Raw genomic sequence first — 17,561 nt, 5'->3', positions numbered from 1 at the left:
CTGAGCTGTCAGCACAGAGCCCGACGTGGGGCTCGAACTCACAAACATGAGAGATCATGAACTGAGCTGAAGTCAGGCACGTAAACGATTGTGCCACCCAGGTGCCCCTTCTTTTTTTTAACTAACTCCTCCGTAACTTGTAAGTTCCCATGTAGAAGCCACTAACTTTCTTTTTTACTAAGTTTATTTATTTGAAAGTGAGAGAGAGAGACCAGGCACACGTGAGAGCTGGGGAGGGGCAGAGAAAGAGGGAGAGAGAGGATCCCAAGCAGGCTCCAAGCTATCAGCACAGAGCCTGACGTGGGGCTTGGTCTCACAAACCATAAGATCACGAGGTGAGCCAAAATCAAGAGTTGTTTGCTCAACCAACTGATCCACGCAGGCAGCCCTAGGAATCAGTAACTTTCAATTCTCCCAAAGTCTGGGTTAGGTGACCCTCCTAGAGTTCTTGGTACACTTCTTTATCAGAGCTTCCTCTCCTATTTTTAGCTTGCCTTCTATGAGAAGCTCTACTATAAAGCCCCTATAAGCAGGGACCACATTTATTCTATTCACCTTTGTATTCCTAGCTCCACCCAGTAGTTAGGACAAAATAGATGTTCAACGAATGAAGGAATGTAAACGCTAAAAGTATCATTGCAAAAATATAAATTTCAAATCAGAACATACAATTCGGATTTTACCAGAGAAAGATTTATCAAGTCCCTCTAATATCAAAGGGGATTGGAGATTATCTGAAACGATTTAGAAGAACTTATCAACATTAGAATCATGAGCAGAGAGCAGTTAATAGAGGTCGATTTCACATCTGTTCCTTGTGGGATTCTTTTCCAGAGTTCAATATCCAGATTCTCTGAGCCAAGTTTTGGGATCGCCCAAGCAGTCCATCCTCCTGAATTTTCATAAGTTATTGGATTCACAACCCACTCCATATTTGAGAAGATGGGGATTGGAATAAGGTAAGTGTCACCTTTTCTCCTTTTCGACTTTTCAGTTCTTTCTGGAGTCTTTATCGAGAGGTGTGACCTGGCTTCCGTTCTAGTGTCGCTGGCCTCACAGGGTCCACAGGTCCTCGTATGAAGAGATGCCGTCAAGTCTCTTGAGGAATCGTGTCCTTTCAAATTTCCTATTCGGTTTCACGACCGTCTACATCCTTCACCACCGTGCTATCAGTTGCTTTCTTAATGTGACCCGAGATAGAGAAAAATGGGTTTTGAAAAATCAACTTGCCGCCCACTCTGGGACACCTTTCGGTCCAGAGGCACACTAGGAATGGAGGACACGAGCAACGCCATCAAACGTCAAAAACAACTCGGCTTTAGCCATACTGTCTAGGGACTCCCCCGCATTCCACCACACTGTCAACCTTCCTTAGCTTTGCACCCACTTTAGTTTTTCATTTAAAACCCTTAGGATTAATAATCTGTCTTCTTATTTATTATCTGTCTCCTCTACTAGAATGTAAACTGCATGAGGGCAGGGATTTTGTTTTAGTCACCACTCTATACTCAACACATGGAACAGTAGCTGATACATGGTAGGCACTCAATAAATATTTGTTGATTGAATGAATGATGCTTTTTAAAAAAATTCTCAAGAGGCTGATGCACACCTAGGTCTCTAGGCATCTAATGCAGGTCTGGTTTGTAGCCCTGTCGCCCTTAACACTTTCATCGATGACTAAAATCATGACACTGATAGCGTGATAAACACATTTAGACATGACATACCAACTAGAAAGGGTAACAAATAAGCTGGATGATACAATCAGGATCTCCCCCCCCCCACCCCCCCCAGCTAAATCCTGACAAAATGTAATCATGAATCACATCTAATAATATGAAGTTTAATAGGGACAGATATAAAGTACTAAAAGATCCCAAAATTCAATTGTACAAGAACAGATTGGGGGCGAGAAGGCTTACAATTGCGCACGTAGGAAGATTTAGAGTCTCCTGTAGATTGTTAGTAGATGATGAGTCAACACAGTGTGATGTGACTTCAAAAAAATCAATCTTTTGTTATATTAATAGAAATATAGTGCTCAAGGTGCCAAGTCGTTCTCTAGTACTCACCTGTGACCAGGCTACATTTGTTCCATGTGGTGAATCCTGACCTTCAGCCTGGAAGAAAGACATTGATAAACACAAGATTATTCAACACGAGTAAAAAGGATAAGGGATCTGGTAAACAGTGTCATGTAAAAAATGGTTGAAGAAATGTAACATCGTGTTTGGGTGTGTGAGGATGGGGATATCAGCTGGCCTATGTAGCTACCTTCCAAAGTTAGGGGGGGCTATCCTGCTGAGGAGAGATCAGATTTCTTCTGAGTAATCCCAAATGACAGAGGGAGGAGCCACGAGTGGAAGATGTAAGCATGTACATTTCAACCCACCAGAAGTTATCAACAATTAGACTTGCCCACCAATCAAGTGGATAACTGTTGGAGGTAGTTAAGTTCCCTGACCCTGAGGCTATTCAAGCAGAATGCGGACATTTTTGCCCCATTTGCTGGATATATTTGTGATGGAAGTTCAAACACTGGAGTGAGGGATCAGGTTCATCACGATAGCAAACACGTATTGAGTGCCCACTATATGACGGGTACCATAAGTGATCAGCATGCATTATCATGTATAATACTCACATCAATCATACTTACAGATGAGAAATGATAAGGCTCCGAGGGGTTCAGTAATTTGCCCAAGGTCTTACACCTTGTACAAGGCAGAGCAAGGATTTGAACTTAAACAGTCACATCCCTGATCTCAATTATTACTCTATAAAGGACTCCCACTTCAAGAAAACCCTTCTTTCCCACCCTGAGATTCTATCACTCTAATGAAGTAATCAAACCAAGGAGCTTATTATCTCCAGTAGTAAATGATTCTATAGTAAATAGTTTCTTTCAATATAGTACACAGGCACTAAATTCGTGTGGGCATTTGCCACTCGTGGTGCACCATATGGAGCCCAACATAGGACCTGGCACACAATAGGTGCTCAATAATTATTTATTAAGCAAAAAGAATAAGTGAATGCAACCACACAAGATTGGCTGCATTCGAAATGACAAAATCTCAGTATATTGGGCCCGAGGGAAAACAAGCCAATTTCTGGGTGGTCTGCTGAGGACGCTTGGCAAAAAGTGGTAAAAATCCATCATTTCTAGCAAAGGCCTTGAGAATTCCTGTCCAGTCGTTTGGACGATACTCATTTCGACAAATATTTACTGAGTACCTGTCCTGTGCTAGGTATGTGCAACATGCTGAGGGTGCAGAGGCGAATCAGAGGAAGTAATGTTAGTGGGGGAGATGGACAGGTCGGCAAATTCTTCTGATGCAATGTTACAAGTGCTATCTCAGGAACGTGTGTGTGTGTGTGTGTGTGTGTGTGTGTGTGAACTAATTCTACTTGGTTGAAAGAGTTGCCTGGTACTTCTGTTTTAAAAATGACGGCCACGTACTTTCTATGAGTTTATTTGGTCTTCATAAAGACCGTGTGAGGTTGTGATCCCTTTTTGTACGGGAGATGACGTAAAGTTTCACAGAGGTTAGATGAGTTCTCCAAGGTCATGCAGCTGGTAATAACAATTGCTGGCATTTACTGAGTGCTCAGGATACCTGAGGCTCTGTTTTAGGCCCTAATAAGACTCACAACTACTCTCTGAGGCTGTTACTGCTATCACTGGCATTTTATAGACGGGAATACTGAGGCACAAGATTGAAATGACTTGCCCAGAGTCACACGGCGAGAAAGTGAAAAAACTAGGATTCACATCTCTGCATTCTGGCTTTAGCAGGCACATGCTTCCCCACGGAGCTAAATTACTTTTCACTCGTCCCGTAAAGAGCTGGAGCTCACTTGGATTCTGACTCCAAGTTCAATTCTCTTCCAAGAGACCTTGCCCTTTAGCGATATTGCATCCAAGTGAAAAGAAATGGTGTGTGCCTGGATCTAAGGAGAGGTTGTGTGGGGCGGGCACCCTTGCAAGTGTTTGGGGAGAGGTGTGGTAAACTCTAGAACGTGCATCAGCTGTGTACGCAGGGTTTTCAGGGCAGCCAAAATTTGGCTTGTTGTTCTCCAGGGCAGCACTCTGAGCTCTAGGGACTGATTTGTTACTCATAGGAACTAGCCACCCTGACACTCTGCAGCCTTTCAAAATCTAGTTTAAAAATTTTAAAAGAAGACGACAGGATGTAAACCTTTAAGAATGAAGCAAGTTAAATTCAATACCTTATAAATAAGCAAGAATGGAGTTACAGAAAAGGAGAAATGAAGCACATAATTGCTTAAATTGTCCAAGCCTTTTCTCTATAATAAAAATTCTTGGATTGAGAAATAGTTCAATCCAATATTATTGTGCTTTAATAATTAAGTTGAGTTGGCTCTGTGGCAAATCGGAGAAAGAATTGGTTATTAACATGAATGAAGTAGATTACCCTTCCCTCAATAATTACTACTTCAGCTAATGTGGATACGATCCGTGCAATTGGATAGGACTGCATTTGAAGACATACATCTCCCATAATTTTTGGAGATTTGGTAATTTTAAGATTAGCTGGAGGCTGGGATTTCTGTGGCAGGCAGAGGGGCAGAAAGGGTGAACATTGTTCAGCATTCGTTCCTTCCAAGCAGGTGGGATTTTTTTTTTGTTTGGTTTGGCTTTTAGTGTTTTGTTTTGTCATTTATAGACGCCTGGTAGATTCACCGATTATCTCGGCCTTTGTGTTTCTGGATTTCTTTTTTCTTGGCTTCAGGTCCTTGGAAACATTTGTTTTGATGATACCAGGAGAGTTAGTCATGTTTTATTTTTGTTGTTCCTATTTATTTTTAAGATCCTTTCGTTCAAGTCAACTTACCAGGTATTGTGTAACCTGTATTTACGCCTCCACAAATAAAATATTCTTAGTAGTAGCTTCTAATACAACCTTAGAGGGATACTTAATAATTCGATGCCCAGTTAATGCCCATCAGAATGATTCTGTAGTATTAGTAGCTAGAACACAGGTATGCTTTGAAAAATAATGTTTGAAATTTATAACTGGGTTTGGCATTTAATGTGAAATTTCAGGTTTCATAGATCAATTAATTTTGAGTTACCACGCAAATTCTCATAAACATATTTTCCTTTTCATCACCGAGTCGATAAAAGTTGGAAAACTCTTTTCACACACATTCCGTTCTTGAAGCCTGAAGGTAAATTGCTTTTAAAAACCACATCTCAAACAAACAGTTTTTCATAAAGTTATGAGTAAATGAACAGAGTGGGCTCTACTGGCATTTGGGATGCACATCTAATTAGAACTCTCCGTACTTCAGACATATAATTTACTAACGTTGAGGTTTTTAATTCTTAACTTTGAGTCCCCTGGGATGAAACAAGTGACCCTTGTTGGAAATACGTCAAGAATCAAATTTCTCAGGTTGAGCTTTAGTTTGTTGGTCATCCGATCCAAAACTGTTGGTTCCCAGAGTTAAAGACGTCTGACTTTCTAATGTTTGTTAAAAGATCAGGGCAGAAAGTGAGCACTGCCTTGCTGCTATGAAGAACAGATCTCCCCGTGTCTTCTCCTTGATGCTTCTCAGTCGGTGTCTCCGTGAGAAATGCTCCATCTATACTGTAACAGGAAGCACGCTGCACCCCTGCATATCCCCCATAGTGTGGGGGAGGCAGAGAACCCTGTCTTTACAATGAGACAGATGAATATCATCCTCTGAGCTGACGTGACATACTTTCCAGTACAAGGTTCCATACTAGGCACCAAGGACAGCTTTGAATGCTCTCACTCACCAGTGTTCATAACTTAAAAGTGGTAACACGAGATTTGCAAGGCACCGGATGACCGTGAGAACTTGAGCAAGAAACTTAACCTCTCTCCCAAATAACTATTTCACAGGGTTATTGTAGTCAATAATTGAGATTATATGTGAAAACACTTAGCACAAAGCCTGGCACATAGTTGCAACTGTAGACTGAATTTATGTGAAATCTATAATCATCCATGGAAACTCAAAGGGACAAGGGGACCCAAGTCAACATTATCTGCCCCCTAGCCGTTTGTTAAATCAGAAAATTCCACTTCCAAATGAATAATCACAGCTACCCATGATTTTGCTTTAACCTCTACGTTTAGAACAAAATGTTACTTGAACGATACTCAGTTACTGTGTTTCATAACCCAGCTAAGTATGGTTTCTTTAGGAGAAAATTACATGTGAACAAAAGAAAGAAGGAACACTAGATAAATGAAACCTCTTTATTTCAGAATAAATGAAGGGTTACTTATCTGATTACAGATCATTCAGATGATATAACGATTATTAGATGTCCATATGTAATTATAAATCACGCTAGTTTTTATAAGTTGGTTTTAAACAATTTTACTGATCTTAAAGAACTCATTTCCCATAATCGAATAGCAAACCTTGAGGTACACTGTATTAACTATTAATACGCTAAAATTACCCATTATCTATCTTTTTGTTTAATTGCATCTACTATCATAGCCCTGCGTTTATTTCAGCGATATAAAAGGAGTGATCTCAACTGCTCGCTCTCTCTACATTCTAGAAAGGAGAGAAGAGCATTCCTCCCACCCACTTACCTATGAAAAAAAGGACTCTCCGAGGCTGCCAGGAACTAACACTGTAGTAAAATTACAAGAAAATTTTGTTAAGAAACCTTTTCTCATCTGCAAGTTATTTCACTGAAACCTGAGGTGCTACATTTCACACAAAGGTGACTTTGGAGGAGAAAATTGGTGCCAAACTGGATCCGTTGTTTTTGTGTTATGTAAGAAGGAGAAAAAAAAAAAAAAAAAAAAAAACTGTTTACTCCTAAGCCATAAATTTAAGGTTATCCTATTATACCAAATGACACAATTTCCACACCTCAAACCTTAGAGTTATATTTTTATGAACTATTATCTGCACCCATTCAAAACTAAATATAATTAAATATTAAATAATTTGATTTGCCCAGTAATATTTAAAATATACAAAGTTATTTTATTCACTATGTCAGAAGTGAATTCTTGTTGAACTGTGAAAATGGTATTGCTATACAAAAGATTTTTCTTTTTAAATAGCTTTTTCCTGATAAAGAATATACGTGCAGCATAAAAATTATAGAATATACAATAGAGTAAAAATGAGGAAATATAAATCATAACTCTATCATCCAGAAATAAACACTATTAACATTTTCTTGTATTTTTTTATAATGGATGTTTATACATACACACATACCTAAAAATACCCATTATATATATAAGTGCATATTAGTGCTTTATTATAGAAAATTTAAAACATAAACAAAGGTAGACAGAGAGCATAATGAACCCCATGTACTCATCAACCCATGATGGCCAACCCATCAATACCTTCTTCTTCTTCCCTACTCATTTTATTAAAAAATCTTTTTAATGTTTTATTTATTTTTGAGAAAGACAGAGAGAGAGAACGAGCAGGGGAGGGGCAGAGAGAGAGGGAGACACAGAAGCAGGCTCCAGGCTCTGAGCTGTCAGCACAGAGCCCAACGCAGGGCTCAAACTCGTGAACCGTAATCATGACCTGAGCCGAAGTTGGACACTTAACTGACTGAGCCGCCCAGGTATCCCTCTACTCATTTTATTTAAAGCAAATTCCAGAAATTACATCATCTAAACCAAAAATATTTCAACTTGGATCTTAAAAATAAGGTTTTTTTAAAACATAACCATTATGACACCTGAACTACTTAATAATAGTTTAATAATATGAACTAGTCAGTGTTCAAATTTCTAATTGTCTCATAAATATTGTAATTTACTTTCATAATTTGTTTGAAGCAGGATCCAAATAAGGTTCACATACTAAGACTGGCTGATAGGTCTGTTAAATCTTTTTAAATATATATGGGTTTCCACTCTAATATTTTTTTCCTTGCAATTTATTTGTTGAAGAAACCAAGCTGTTCGTCTGTAGACCTTCCCACAGCTTGGATTTTTCGCATTGCCTCCCCATATATAGTTTAACATCTCTTCTGTCTTGTGTATTTCCTACAATTATCTACAGGCTTTATCAGATTCAGTGTTTTGGTTTTTGTGGGGGTGGGTTTTGTTTTTTGGGGTTTTTTGCAAGACACTTTCATGGGTAGTTGTATGTTTTGCCATTAGGAGGTGCACACTATGTAATAACCTCTTCTTTTATGTTACGTAGATTCATTAGTTTATTAAGAATTGCAAAATAGTAATATTTTAATCCCATGATTCCTTGAGTTGATTTTCTGGCATGTGCCCATGGTGGTTAATCATGTTTTTTTTTTTTTAATTTTGCTTTTGGTGTTGTTGTTTTTATTTATTTTTTTTTATGTCTATTTATTTTTTGGTGGGGGGAGGAGCAGAGAGAGACAGGGACAGGGGATCTGAACCAGGCTCTGTGCTGACAGCAGAGAGCCCAACTTGGGGCTTGAACTCAGAAACTGAGATCATGCCCTGAGCCAAAGTGGGACGCTTAACTGACTGAGCCACCCAGGTGCCCCTGTTGTCATTTTATCATTTGAGCTCATTAATTAAAACATATTCAATGTGTTTCAATACATCTTATTTATTATTCTTATTAATGCCTAAATTATCCCTATGTGGCCTGTAGTAGCATCTTCAAATCAGCTCCTGGCTTCTTCTGACATGACTCTAGTAGTCTTTGACAGTGCCCTTGTTATTTGGTGTAAGGTGGTCATCTTGTATAGTTCCATGCAGTAAAAGTCTATTTTTTAAAAATCTATTTATATTTAAGACTTGAGTATGTATAAATATATTACCAAATCATAGGACAGAAGCTATTTATATAACAAAGACTGGAAACAACCCAAATGTCCATTAATAGAGGACTCGAACAAAATATGGTGCATCCACACAATGGAGTCCTGTGCGGTTATAAAATTGAATTAGGGAACTTCATACATATACTTACACAGATTGATCTCTAGGATACATTGTAAGTAGATAGCAAGGGAGAGAAAAGTGAGCCTACCGTTTATGTCAGAACGGATATAAATATATATTTACATACGTAGATACACATATATACATACATACACATGTGGAGGGATAGACATCACAGAGTAATAGTTACCTGTAAAAGGGGGAAAGGAATGAAGTAGAAGGGATGGCGATAGAAATTAGACTTGTATACCTTGAGACCTGACTTTGGAATTATGTAAATATCTACATAATTATAAAAACACTAATTTTAAAAAATCCAATTCCTAATTTTTATTAAAAGCCTAATTTTGCATACAATTGGTGGGATACAGAGAAATTCTTTTGAATAACTTGAAGACACAGCAATCTGACTGCATATCCCTAAACGGGATATTTCCTAAGGGCAAAAAGGACTGCAAAAACACTTTTTTAAACCATATTTGGTTATCGTATGGTTGGTGTTGGTGTCGATACTGCTGTTCCGGGTAATACGGGATAAGCAAATATTAATTATGGGATCTTCTAATTCTATCAGGTTCGGTGTCCTTGAGAACCAAGATTCACAGCATGGGAGGAAGGAAATCGAGATGTAAAAGAGAAGAGGTTAGGTAAAAACCCCATAGTTCTGAATTTGAATTAGAAGTTAGTGATATAAGGGGCACCTGGCTGGCTTAGTCGGTAGAACATGGGGCTCTTGATCTTGAGGTTGTGAGTTCAAGCCCCGTGTTGGGCATAGCAATTAGTTTTAAAAAATTATTTAAAAAAAGAGAAGTTAGTGATATAAATTTACGACACATATGTACGTGTTTACATATATTTCTTACCTCCTCTGTTCACTGAAAAGACCTAATAGTGATTAAGCCAGTAGCAATGAGCACCCTTGGTATCTATATTAGACCTGACTGAGGCAGGAAAAAAGTCTATAGACATATGCATATATATCAACAAATATATATTTATCATATATACATCATAATATATGAATATACATCAAAAATATACATATTCACATATTTAATGTATATTTTATGTAATGTATGTAATCAGTTATTTAGCTATTCTATTTCTGGACATTTAGATTCTTTCCAGTTCTTTCCAGTTATATACGATACTGCAACCAAGCATTTGTGCCCGTCTTATTTTTCTAGTACAAATTCCTGTAAGTGGAATTACCCGGACAGAGGGTAGGAACATTTTTAAGCTCTTGATTAGTATTGTCTGGTCGCCTCCAGAAAGGTTATACCGGGTCACACACCAAGTGGCAGTGTGGGAGAGTGACTCCTTCATCCCATTAATAGTTATTGACATTTTAGACATTTATATTCACATGTTTCTGCCAATATGATCTAAGTTAGATAGAGTCACTCCTTTCTTTTTGTTCTTCCTCTTTGATTTTCTTATAAAGAGCCTTTAAAAGTTAAGAATACCACATGGAAAAATTACACTGATGTAACATTCTTGTATTTACATTAGGAATTAACAACTGTATATCAACAAAGATGAGAATGGTCTTATCAAACTAAGTGTATTACTTAGAATTTATGGGTGAGCTTGCTAACACTTTAGTTGCAAACATATCACGAATGTATTGGTATTAATTTTTGTAGCTTTTTGGTAATCTGGTAGCTACTTTTGAAATCCCTGGGGTTTGTCATTATAACCCTACCTTTGCAGAACTCATTATACATGGAAATATTTCCCAGACATAGTTTACAAAGTCAACTAACTTTGCAAACATTTCTTAGCGTGTTTATTCCATATACCATTCCATGTGAATATCATGAAACAAAAAAGTAGATTATAGATAAAACTCATAGACTGTTAAAGGTGGAGGGATCTTAAAGATCATCCATTTGGTCTAGCCTCTTCATTTTATACTTTGGGAAACTAAAGCAAAGGGCGGTTACACAACCCTCTGAGGTTGTACAGCTAATTTGCGACAGTGAGAGATAAAAATCCCAATCTGACTCAATATAGTGCCCTCGCCATGTAGCTTCCTAGTATTAGCAAAACTTGAAGGCAATATGTAAAAAGTAAAAATAATTGTTGCGTTAGGAAAATGAGGTTTGGGGTGTTGTCCTTTGAAATTCTATTGTCATGTTACCTTTTCAACAAAAAACCTATAGGAAATAAATCTACAAGCACATTAAAAAATCAGGTGAGGGGCTCCTGGGTGGCTCAGTAGGTTAAGTGCCTGACTTCAGCTTAGGTCATGATCTCACAGTTTGTGGGTTTGAACCACGCACTGGGCTCTCTGCTGTCAGCGTAGAGCCCTCTTTGGATTCTCTGTCTCCCTCTCTCTCTGTCCCTCCCCCACTCATTCTCTCTCTCAAAATAAATAAACATTTCAAAATAAAATAAAATCAGGTAAAAAGAGCACTTCTGTTATTCAAACCTAGAAGTAAATTACTCTACTGGAGATTTATAGATATTTATATCATTATCAACAGCATCACCATGATTATTTCTTTCCAATTAACCCCTCTTTAAATGCAAAAGAAATGTGGAAGGAGTAATACATTATCCAAGGGGCTAGGGCCTCGTCAGTTGTTTTTCTGCTGACAGAAGAGAGCATAAAGGTAGTATAGCATTGGAAAGGAAAGGGAGAGACTGAAAAGAGAGATGAGGGGACCCCAAAAGCAGCTTAGAGCAGAGTTTTACCCCAAATCAACTGGGATACGTTTACAGAACAGTTCATTTGAAGTCCAAGTCTCTTACAAGGGCTCCTTTAATGTTTATCATGTTTCCAGAGGACCTATTAGGAAATGAGGAAGGGCAGTGTTCTCAGGCCATGGACACAGACCGTCTGTCTCTGCCCAAGGAGGCGCACACGCCACGGCCACCTGCCTGCCCACGCTGCCATGGTGGAAGGGGGCAAACAACCCTCAGCAAACGCTCTGTTTACTGTGCCTGGAAACAGGCCTTTTGCCATGGAAAAATTTCTCATTGTACCCATAGGTACAGGACACACATTGCATAATATGAATGGTCTTATTAAGACTTCTCACTAACCTGTGTACATGCTGTGCTTCAAGACAAGGGCTGAGTGCCATTTCTGAGGTGTCACTCCACTTTTTACTCAGGGACGAAGTCTAACGGGGGCCTGTAGGAGTATGCTCATGCCTTCCTCTAGAATCCTCCTCTGGTCACTGATGCCTGAAGTCTTAATGCTTCGTGCTTTTGGCTTCTCTCTGGATCCTGTACTCTCTAATTTCCAGTATTTTATTTCTCACTTTTTGTTGTTACAAAAGGAACAGAAGCACGTGGTAAAATACGAAATGCAAAGGGGTATTCCGTGAAAGGGACACCTACTCCTAACCTGGTCCCCAGGACGCTGCCCAGGAGTAACGCCCATCTGTTTACCAGAAAACACGGTGGGGTACTTCTCTCTGTAGCAGCTGCTGCTCTGGACACGTAGGGCTGAGTGGCAAACGGACGGATAAGATCTCTGCCTTCTGGTAGGAGTTGATGGGCCACCAAGAAGATACATAAGCAAATTATCATTTTGTATATCAGAATGCAGTAAATGCTACAAACAGAAACACGCCAGGAAGGGGGGAGAACGATCGGGGCCACTGAGGTGATATCTGAGCACAGCACTGAAAGAAGAGAGGGCCAGTGCTATTGTACAGAAAGAACGTTCCAGACAGAGGGAAAGTACACTCCAGCACCTCTGGCATGATGTGGGGTCAGGGGGTTAAAAACACTTTTAAAATTTTTGTTTTTAAAACACTTACAAAGTATCTACCACAGGCCAGGCATTCATCGACGTCCTTTATATATACTAACTCTCTTAATCCTTGCAAAGACAACCTGTGGGATAGAGACGTTAGGAAAGTTGCCCCAAATCACAAATCAGTGAGCGGTCAGACCCAGACTTTCACAGAGGCTGTGTGGTTCTGGAGCCCGTGCCTCAACTGCTGTGCACACAGTAGGGCAGGTGGTACTGGAGAGTGGTGGGGCCATCCTGAGGGCAAAATGGGAGCCTTGAGAGAGGAACCAGTTCTGTCTTCCAGAACACTCTGACACATTTACACGTTTATGTTTATGTATATGTGTGTGTGTGTGTGTGTGTGTGTGTGTGTGTGCCCTTCGGGTTTGTACTCTCTTACTTAATAGCTTAATGGTAAAGTGCAGAACAATTTTAATTGATGGAAAGGAGAGAAAGGTTTGATATTATGTATGCTCTGGTTAAAGATGATAGCCTATCAAATAATCTTTTTTGGCATGAGTGATCTCTTCTAATTTTTTTTTAACTTTATTTATTTATTTGGAGAGAGTGTGTGTGTGTGAGAGCAGGAGAGGGGCAGAGAGAAGGAGAGAGAATCCCAAGCAGGCTCCCCACTGTCAGCGCAGAGCCCAACGTGGGGCTTGAACCCATGAACTATGGGATCATGTCCCAAGCCGAAATCGAGAGTCGGATGCTCAACTTACTGAACCACCCAGGCACCCCAGTCTTCTAATTTTTTTTAAAGTTTATTTATTTATTCTGAGAGAGACAGGGGCAGCGTGAGTGGGGGAGGGGCACAGAGAGGGAGAGGGGGAAATGCAAGCAGGCTCCATGCTGCCAGTGCAGAGCCTGATGCAGGGGCTTGAACCCACAAACCTGCGAGACCATGACCTGAGCCGAAACCAAGGGTGAGAGGCTTAACTGACTGAGCCACCCAGGTGCCCTTGATCTCTTCTAATTTTACTTGTTTTTTAAAAAAATTTTTAACGTTTTTGTTTATTTTTGAGAGAGAGAAACAGAGCGAGTGGGGGAGGGGCAGAGAGAGAGAGGCAGACACGGAATGTGAAGCAGGCTCCAGGCTCTGAGCTGTCAGCACAGAGCCTGATGTGGGGCTTGAACCCACGAGCTGTGAGATTGTGACCTGAGCCAAACTCGGACGCTTAACCCACTGAGCCACCCAGATGCTCCTAATCTCTTCTAATTTTAAAGTCTTACAAATACTTCTCTATTCTGAAATTCTGGCATACTTGCTTGTTTGATCAGTGCTTCCTTGGGACAACAAATCAACTTTTTTTTTTTTTTTTAAATATAATTCAGTGGTTCCTTATACATTCACAATGTTGTATAACCATTGCCAGTACCTAATTCCAGAACTTTCCCATCACTCCAGAAAGAAACCCCATACCTATGAGCAGGCACTCTCAATTCTTCCCTCCCTGCAGCCCATGAAAATCACTAATCTAGTTTCTGTCTCTACGCATTTTCCCACTGTGGGCATTTCAGATAAAGGGAATTGTACAGTATGGGGCCTTCTTTTACTCAGCATAATGTTTGCAGGATCCATTCATGCTTGTAGTATGTGTCAGCCCTCCATTTCCTTTTTACGGCTGAATAAAGTTTCATTGTAAGCATATGCCACATTTTGTTTACTTATTCATCAGTTAGTGGACATTTGGGTTGCTTCTACTTCTTGGCCTTTTTGAATAACGCTACGTACATTTGTGCACAAGTTTTTGTGCGGGTATGTTTTAGAACTCTCTTGGGGATACCCGGTGGGCTTGCTAGGTTATATGGTAACAACGTTTAACTTATCAAATCAACTTTTGAACACAGCGTATGGCATGGCACCTCACTATTTATAAGGGAAAAAATATCAGAGCAAATGGTTGCATTAGCAAATGCCCTAGCCTGTCCTATTTCTATGAGAAGGTAGCAGATGAGGGGAGGTGCCTACTTCTTGGGGTTTAATGTGTCAGTACCTGAAAGTCATTGGCATTCAGTGGATATATTCTCCAGGCAGATCCCACTTATTGTGGACCCCTCCGTATAACAGGATAGAGAGCAACCATGAGGATGTTGCCCTTGAAGTAGATGGAAGGTTCAGGCTTGAGCAACACCCCGCCAGTCTCTCCAGGTACCCCTAATGGCATCCTAGTGCTATTAGCATCAGTCTGGAAAAGCAAAGGCTTTGAGAAGATGACATTGTTCTCTAAGAATAATATTAATGATAATTTTGGAAGCACCAACTTCTTGACATTCACTACACGCCTAGCATCATGCTAGATGCTTTGTAGCCTTTTTCTAGACCTATAGTTTGCTAATAGCCACGGAAATGTGGCTGGTTTGAGTTGAGATAAACTGTACGTGTAAAATATACATTAGATTTCAAACACTTGGTACACAAAAGGGACTATCTCACTAATTATCTCACACAATTATCTCACTAATTGTTTTTGCATATTGAAATATTTTGGATGTGTTAAGGAAAATATATTACTAAAATTAATTTCACCTGTGTCTTTTTACTTTTCTTACTGGGCCTACTAGAAAATTTTCAATTATGTATGGAACTCATATTTGCAGAGTCAAATTATATTTCCATTGGACAGCACTTGTTCTAGACTATTCTTCACAGTAATTTGATCGGCTGGATGGCATTATCATCCTCACATTATGGGTGAGGAAATTGAGGTTTAGAGAGCTTAAGTAAATTGCCAGTGATCATACAGCTGTGGCTTAAGCACCACTCTGTCTGTCTCCAAGCCTGAATTTGTACCCATTACTTTGTGCTCTCTCTCCATGGCCCAGAAATATAACCCCTATGATACAGAAATGGTTATCATCATTAGCTATGGCAAAAAGCTGTTTTCACATCTCCATGTAGGGCTCAAGAAAAAATTGTCCACATCACTCTGTAAGGTAGAATTTAGGTTATAGTTGGGGGAAATTGCTTATGGGAAAGTTTCTTAAATGCTAACTCTTTGGGGCAGTTTGGGGCTTACTCACCAAGGAAAGGAGGTAGATGAAACTACTTCCGAGGCTACTGTCACTTCTATGATCCTGCATTACAATTGTCATCAGGTTCACAGGTCAGTTGTTGCCATAACCCTCAGGGTGAGACAGAGCAGAGGGAGGCGAATTTGTGCTTCAGTTTTGTCCTTTTTTTCCCTATAAAACATAGGGCTTTAATTTCATCCCATTTCTTTTGAATTTGTGAAGACCTCAACGGGACATTTTTCATAGCAGTGCTGACCTCTTCCCAGTTGCAACGGAGAGAAGGCAAAACTATTTAGGAGAGAAAGAGTCATTCCATCGCCTTTCTTCCCCCCTGCTACCTTAAACAATTCTCTAATGGTCTCCCTAAAATATGTGTCTTAATTCAGTCAAGTCTGCGTTTCCCCAAGGTATCCACATTCATCACTCAAAAAGAATTCTCATATGTACCTATTAATGCTAGCTATTACTATATTTTCAATACTATAACTTAATTTTATGCTCATTTTACATATACTTATGTATAACACACGTGGGAATATAATTTACTTATTTAACTTCAACTACCAAAGGGGAATCCTAGTTGAGAACGGTAGCGCCTTGGGCTATTTTTCCAAGATGGGGAGGATTGGGAGAATTGGGAATTATACTTTGCCTCAGGGTCTCATCCCAAATGTTTAAGCCCTCTCCTATTCTTAGGGGCTAGAAATGTTGCTTCCAGCTGTTAAACCAAATCAAACATACTTTTTTCCCCGAGACTACAAATTTAGAGCTACTAAGAAACATGGTGACTTGGCTCCTAAAAGATTAAGTGTAACTCAAAAATCAAACTCTAAGAAGCTAAAAAATTTCTAATCATGTATATAATTATTTATAAAACATGTTTTATAATTTTTATTTTTAAATTCAAAGTCAAATTTGCTTTGAAGATTTTATTTTTAAGTAATTTCTTCACCCAATGTGGGCTCGAACTTACAACCCCAAGATCACGGGTCCATGTTCTACCAACTAAGCCAGCCAGGTGCCTCTGAAGTCAGATTTTTAGCGCCCCTAAATTAGGTTCACTTTAACTTAAATGGCTGCATGGGAAATAAATTCCACCATTTGTTCTTTGTTTAATCATTCTTTCTTAAAATTCCTCAGAGGTTTCAAATGTACTTCAGATGAGATGACAATAAATCACAGAAAGAAGACATCAGGAGAATGGTATGGGGAAAGGTGCACAGAGCTGAGAATCAGATGATCTGAAACCTAGTTCTGTTTCAACAACAAATTAGCAACAGGGTCTTGGAGAGTTTAAATTCCAGAAACATTTATTGGACACCTAATATCTTCAAGGCATTGGTTTCTTTTTTAATGTTTATTTATTTATTGTGAGAGAGAGAGAGAGAGACAGAGAGCATGAGTGGGGGAGGGGCAGAGAGAGAGGGAGAGAGAGAATCCCAAGCAGGCTCTGCACGGTCAGCACGGAGCCTGACATGGGGCTCCATTCCATGAACCAAGAGATCATGACCTGAGCCAAAATCACGAGTGGGATGTTCAACTGACTGAGCCATGCAGGCACCCCTCTTTAAGGCATTGTAATAAGTACTATAGGAGATAAAGATGGCTAAGATATGGGTTCTCAAGAAGCTTATCACCACATAGGAAGGAAAGCATACCCACAAAACTCTGGTTTAATATGATACAGAATGTGTGGGTAATGAAGTAGAGTTTATGGGAGCAAAAAAAGAAAGAAGCATAAATTCCAGCCAGGGAGATTCAGTATGTATTCGTGAAGAAAGTGACACTTGGGGTGGTCCTAGAAGTATGGGTAGGATTTCTGGCTGGGGCTGGAAGGGAAGGGGAGACAATGTAAGCAAAGGTGTATG

General features: G+C 39.5%; 1 protein-coding gene and 1 long non-coding RNA gene across 2 annotated transcripts in view; one reads left to right on the top strand and one right to left on the bottom strand.

The window, feature by feature from the left end:
* The window catches only part of MKLN1 (muskelin 1), a 372,917-nt gene that overhangs the window by 24,633 nt on the left and 330,723 nt on the right, over positions 1–17,561 (top strand). The window contains exon 2 of the mRNA XM_027075496.2: positions 835–959. Within this exon, the coding sequence (XP_026931297.1) occupies positions 943–959 (17 nt within the window). The 5' untranslated portion in view covers positions 835–942. The remainder of the gene's footprint in view (positions 1–834; positions 960–17,561) is intronic.
* LOC113604159 (uncharacterized) lies at positions 662–16,620 on the bottom strand. Its single transcript, XR_008296638.1, has 3 exons — positions 15,703–16,620; positions 2,076–2,123; positions 662–1,266 (listed from the first exon to the last, which is right to left on the bottom strand). It is a non-coding gene; the product is annotated as an uncharacterized LOC113604159 (long non-coding RNA).

Source organism: Acinonyx jubatus, chromosome A2 (genome assembly GCF_027475565.1).
Source record: "Acinonyx jubatus isolate Ajub_Pintada_27869175 chromosome A2, VMU_Ajub_asm_v1.0, whole genome shotgun sequence".
Taxonomy (NCBI): domain Eukaryota; kingdom Metazoa; phylum Chordata; class Mammalia; order Carnivora; family Felidae; genus Acinonyx; species Acinonyx jubatus.
The sequence above is the reverse complement of the archived record's forward strand: the minus strand, read 5'-3'. Positions and strand labels throughout refer to the sequence as shown.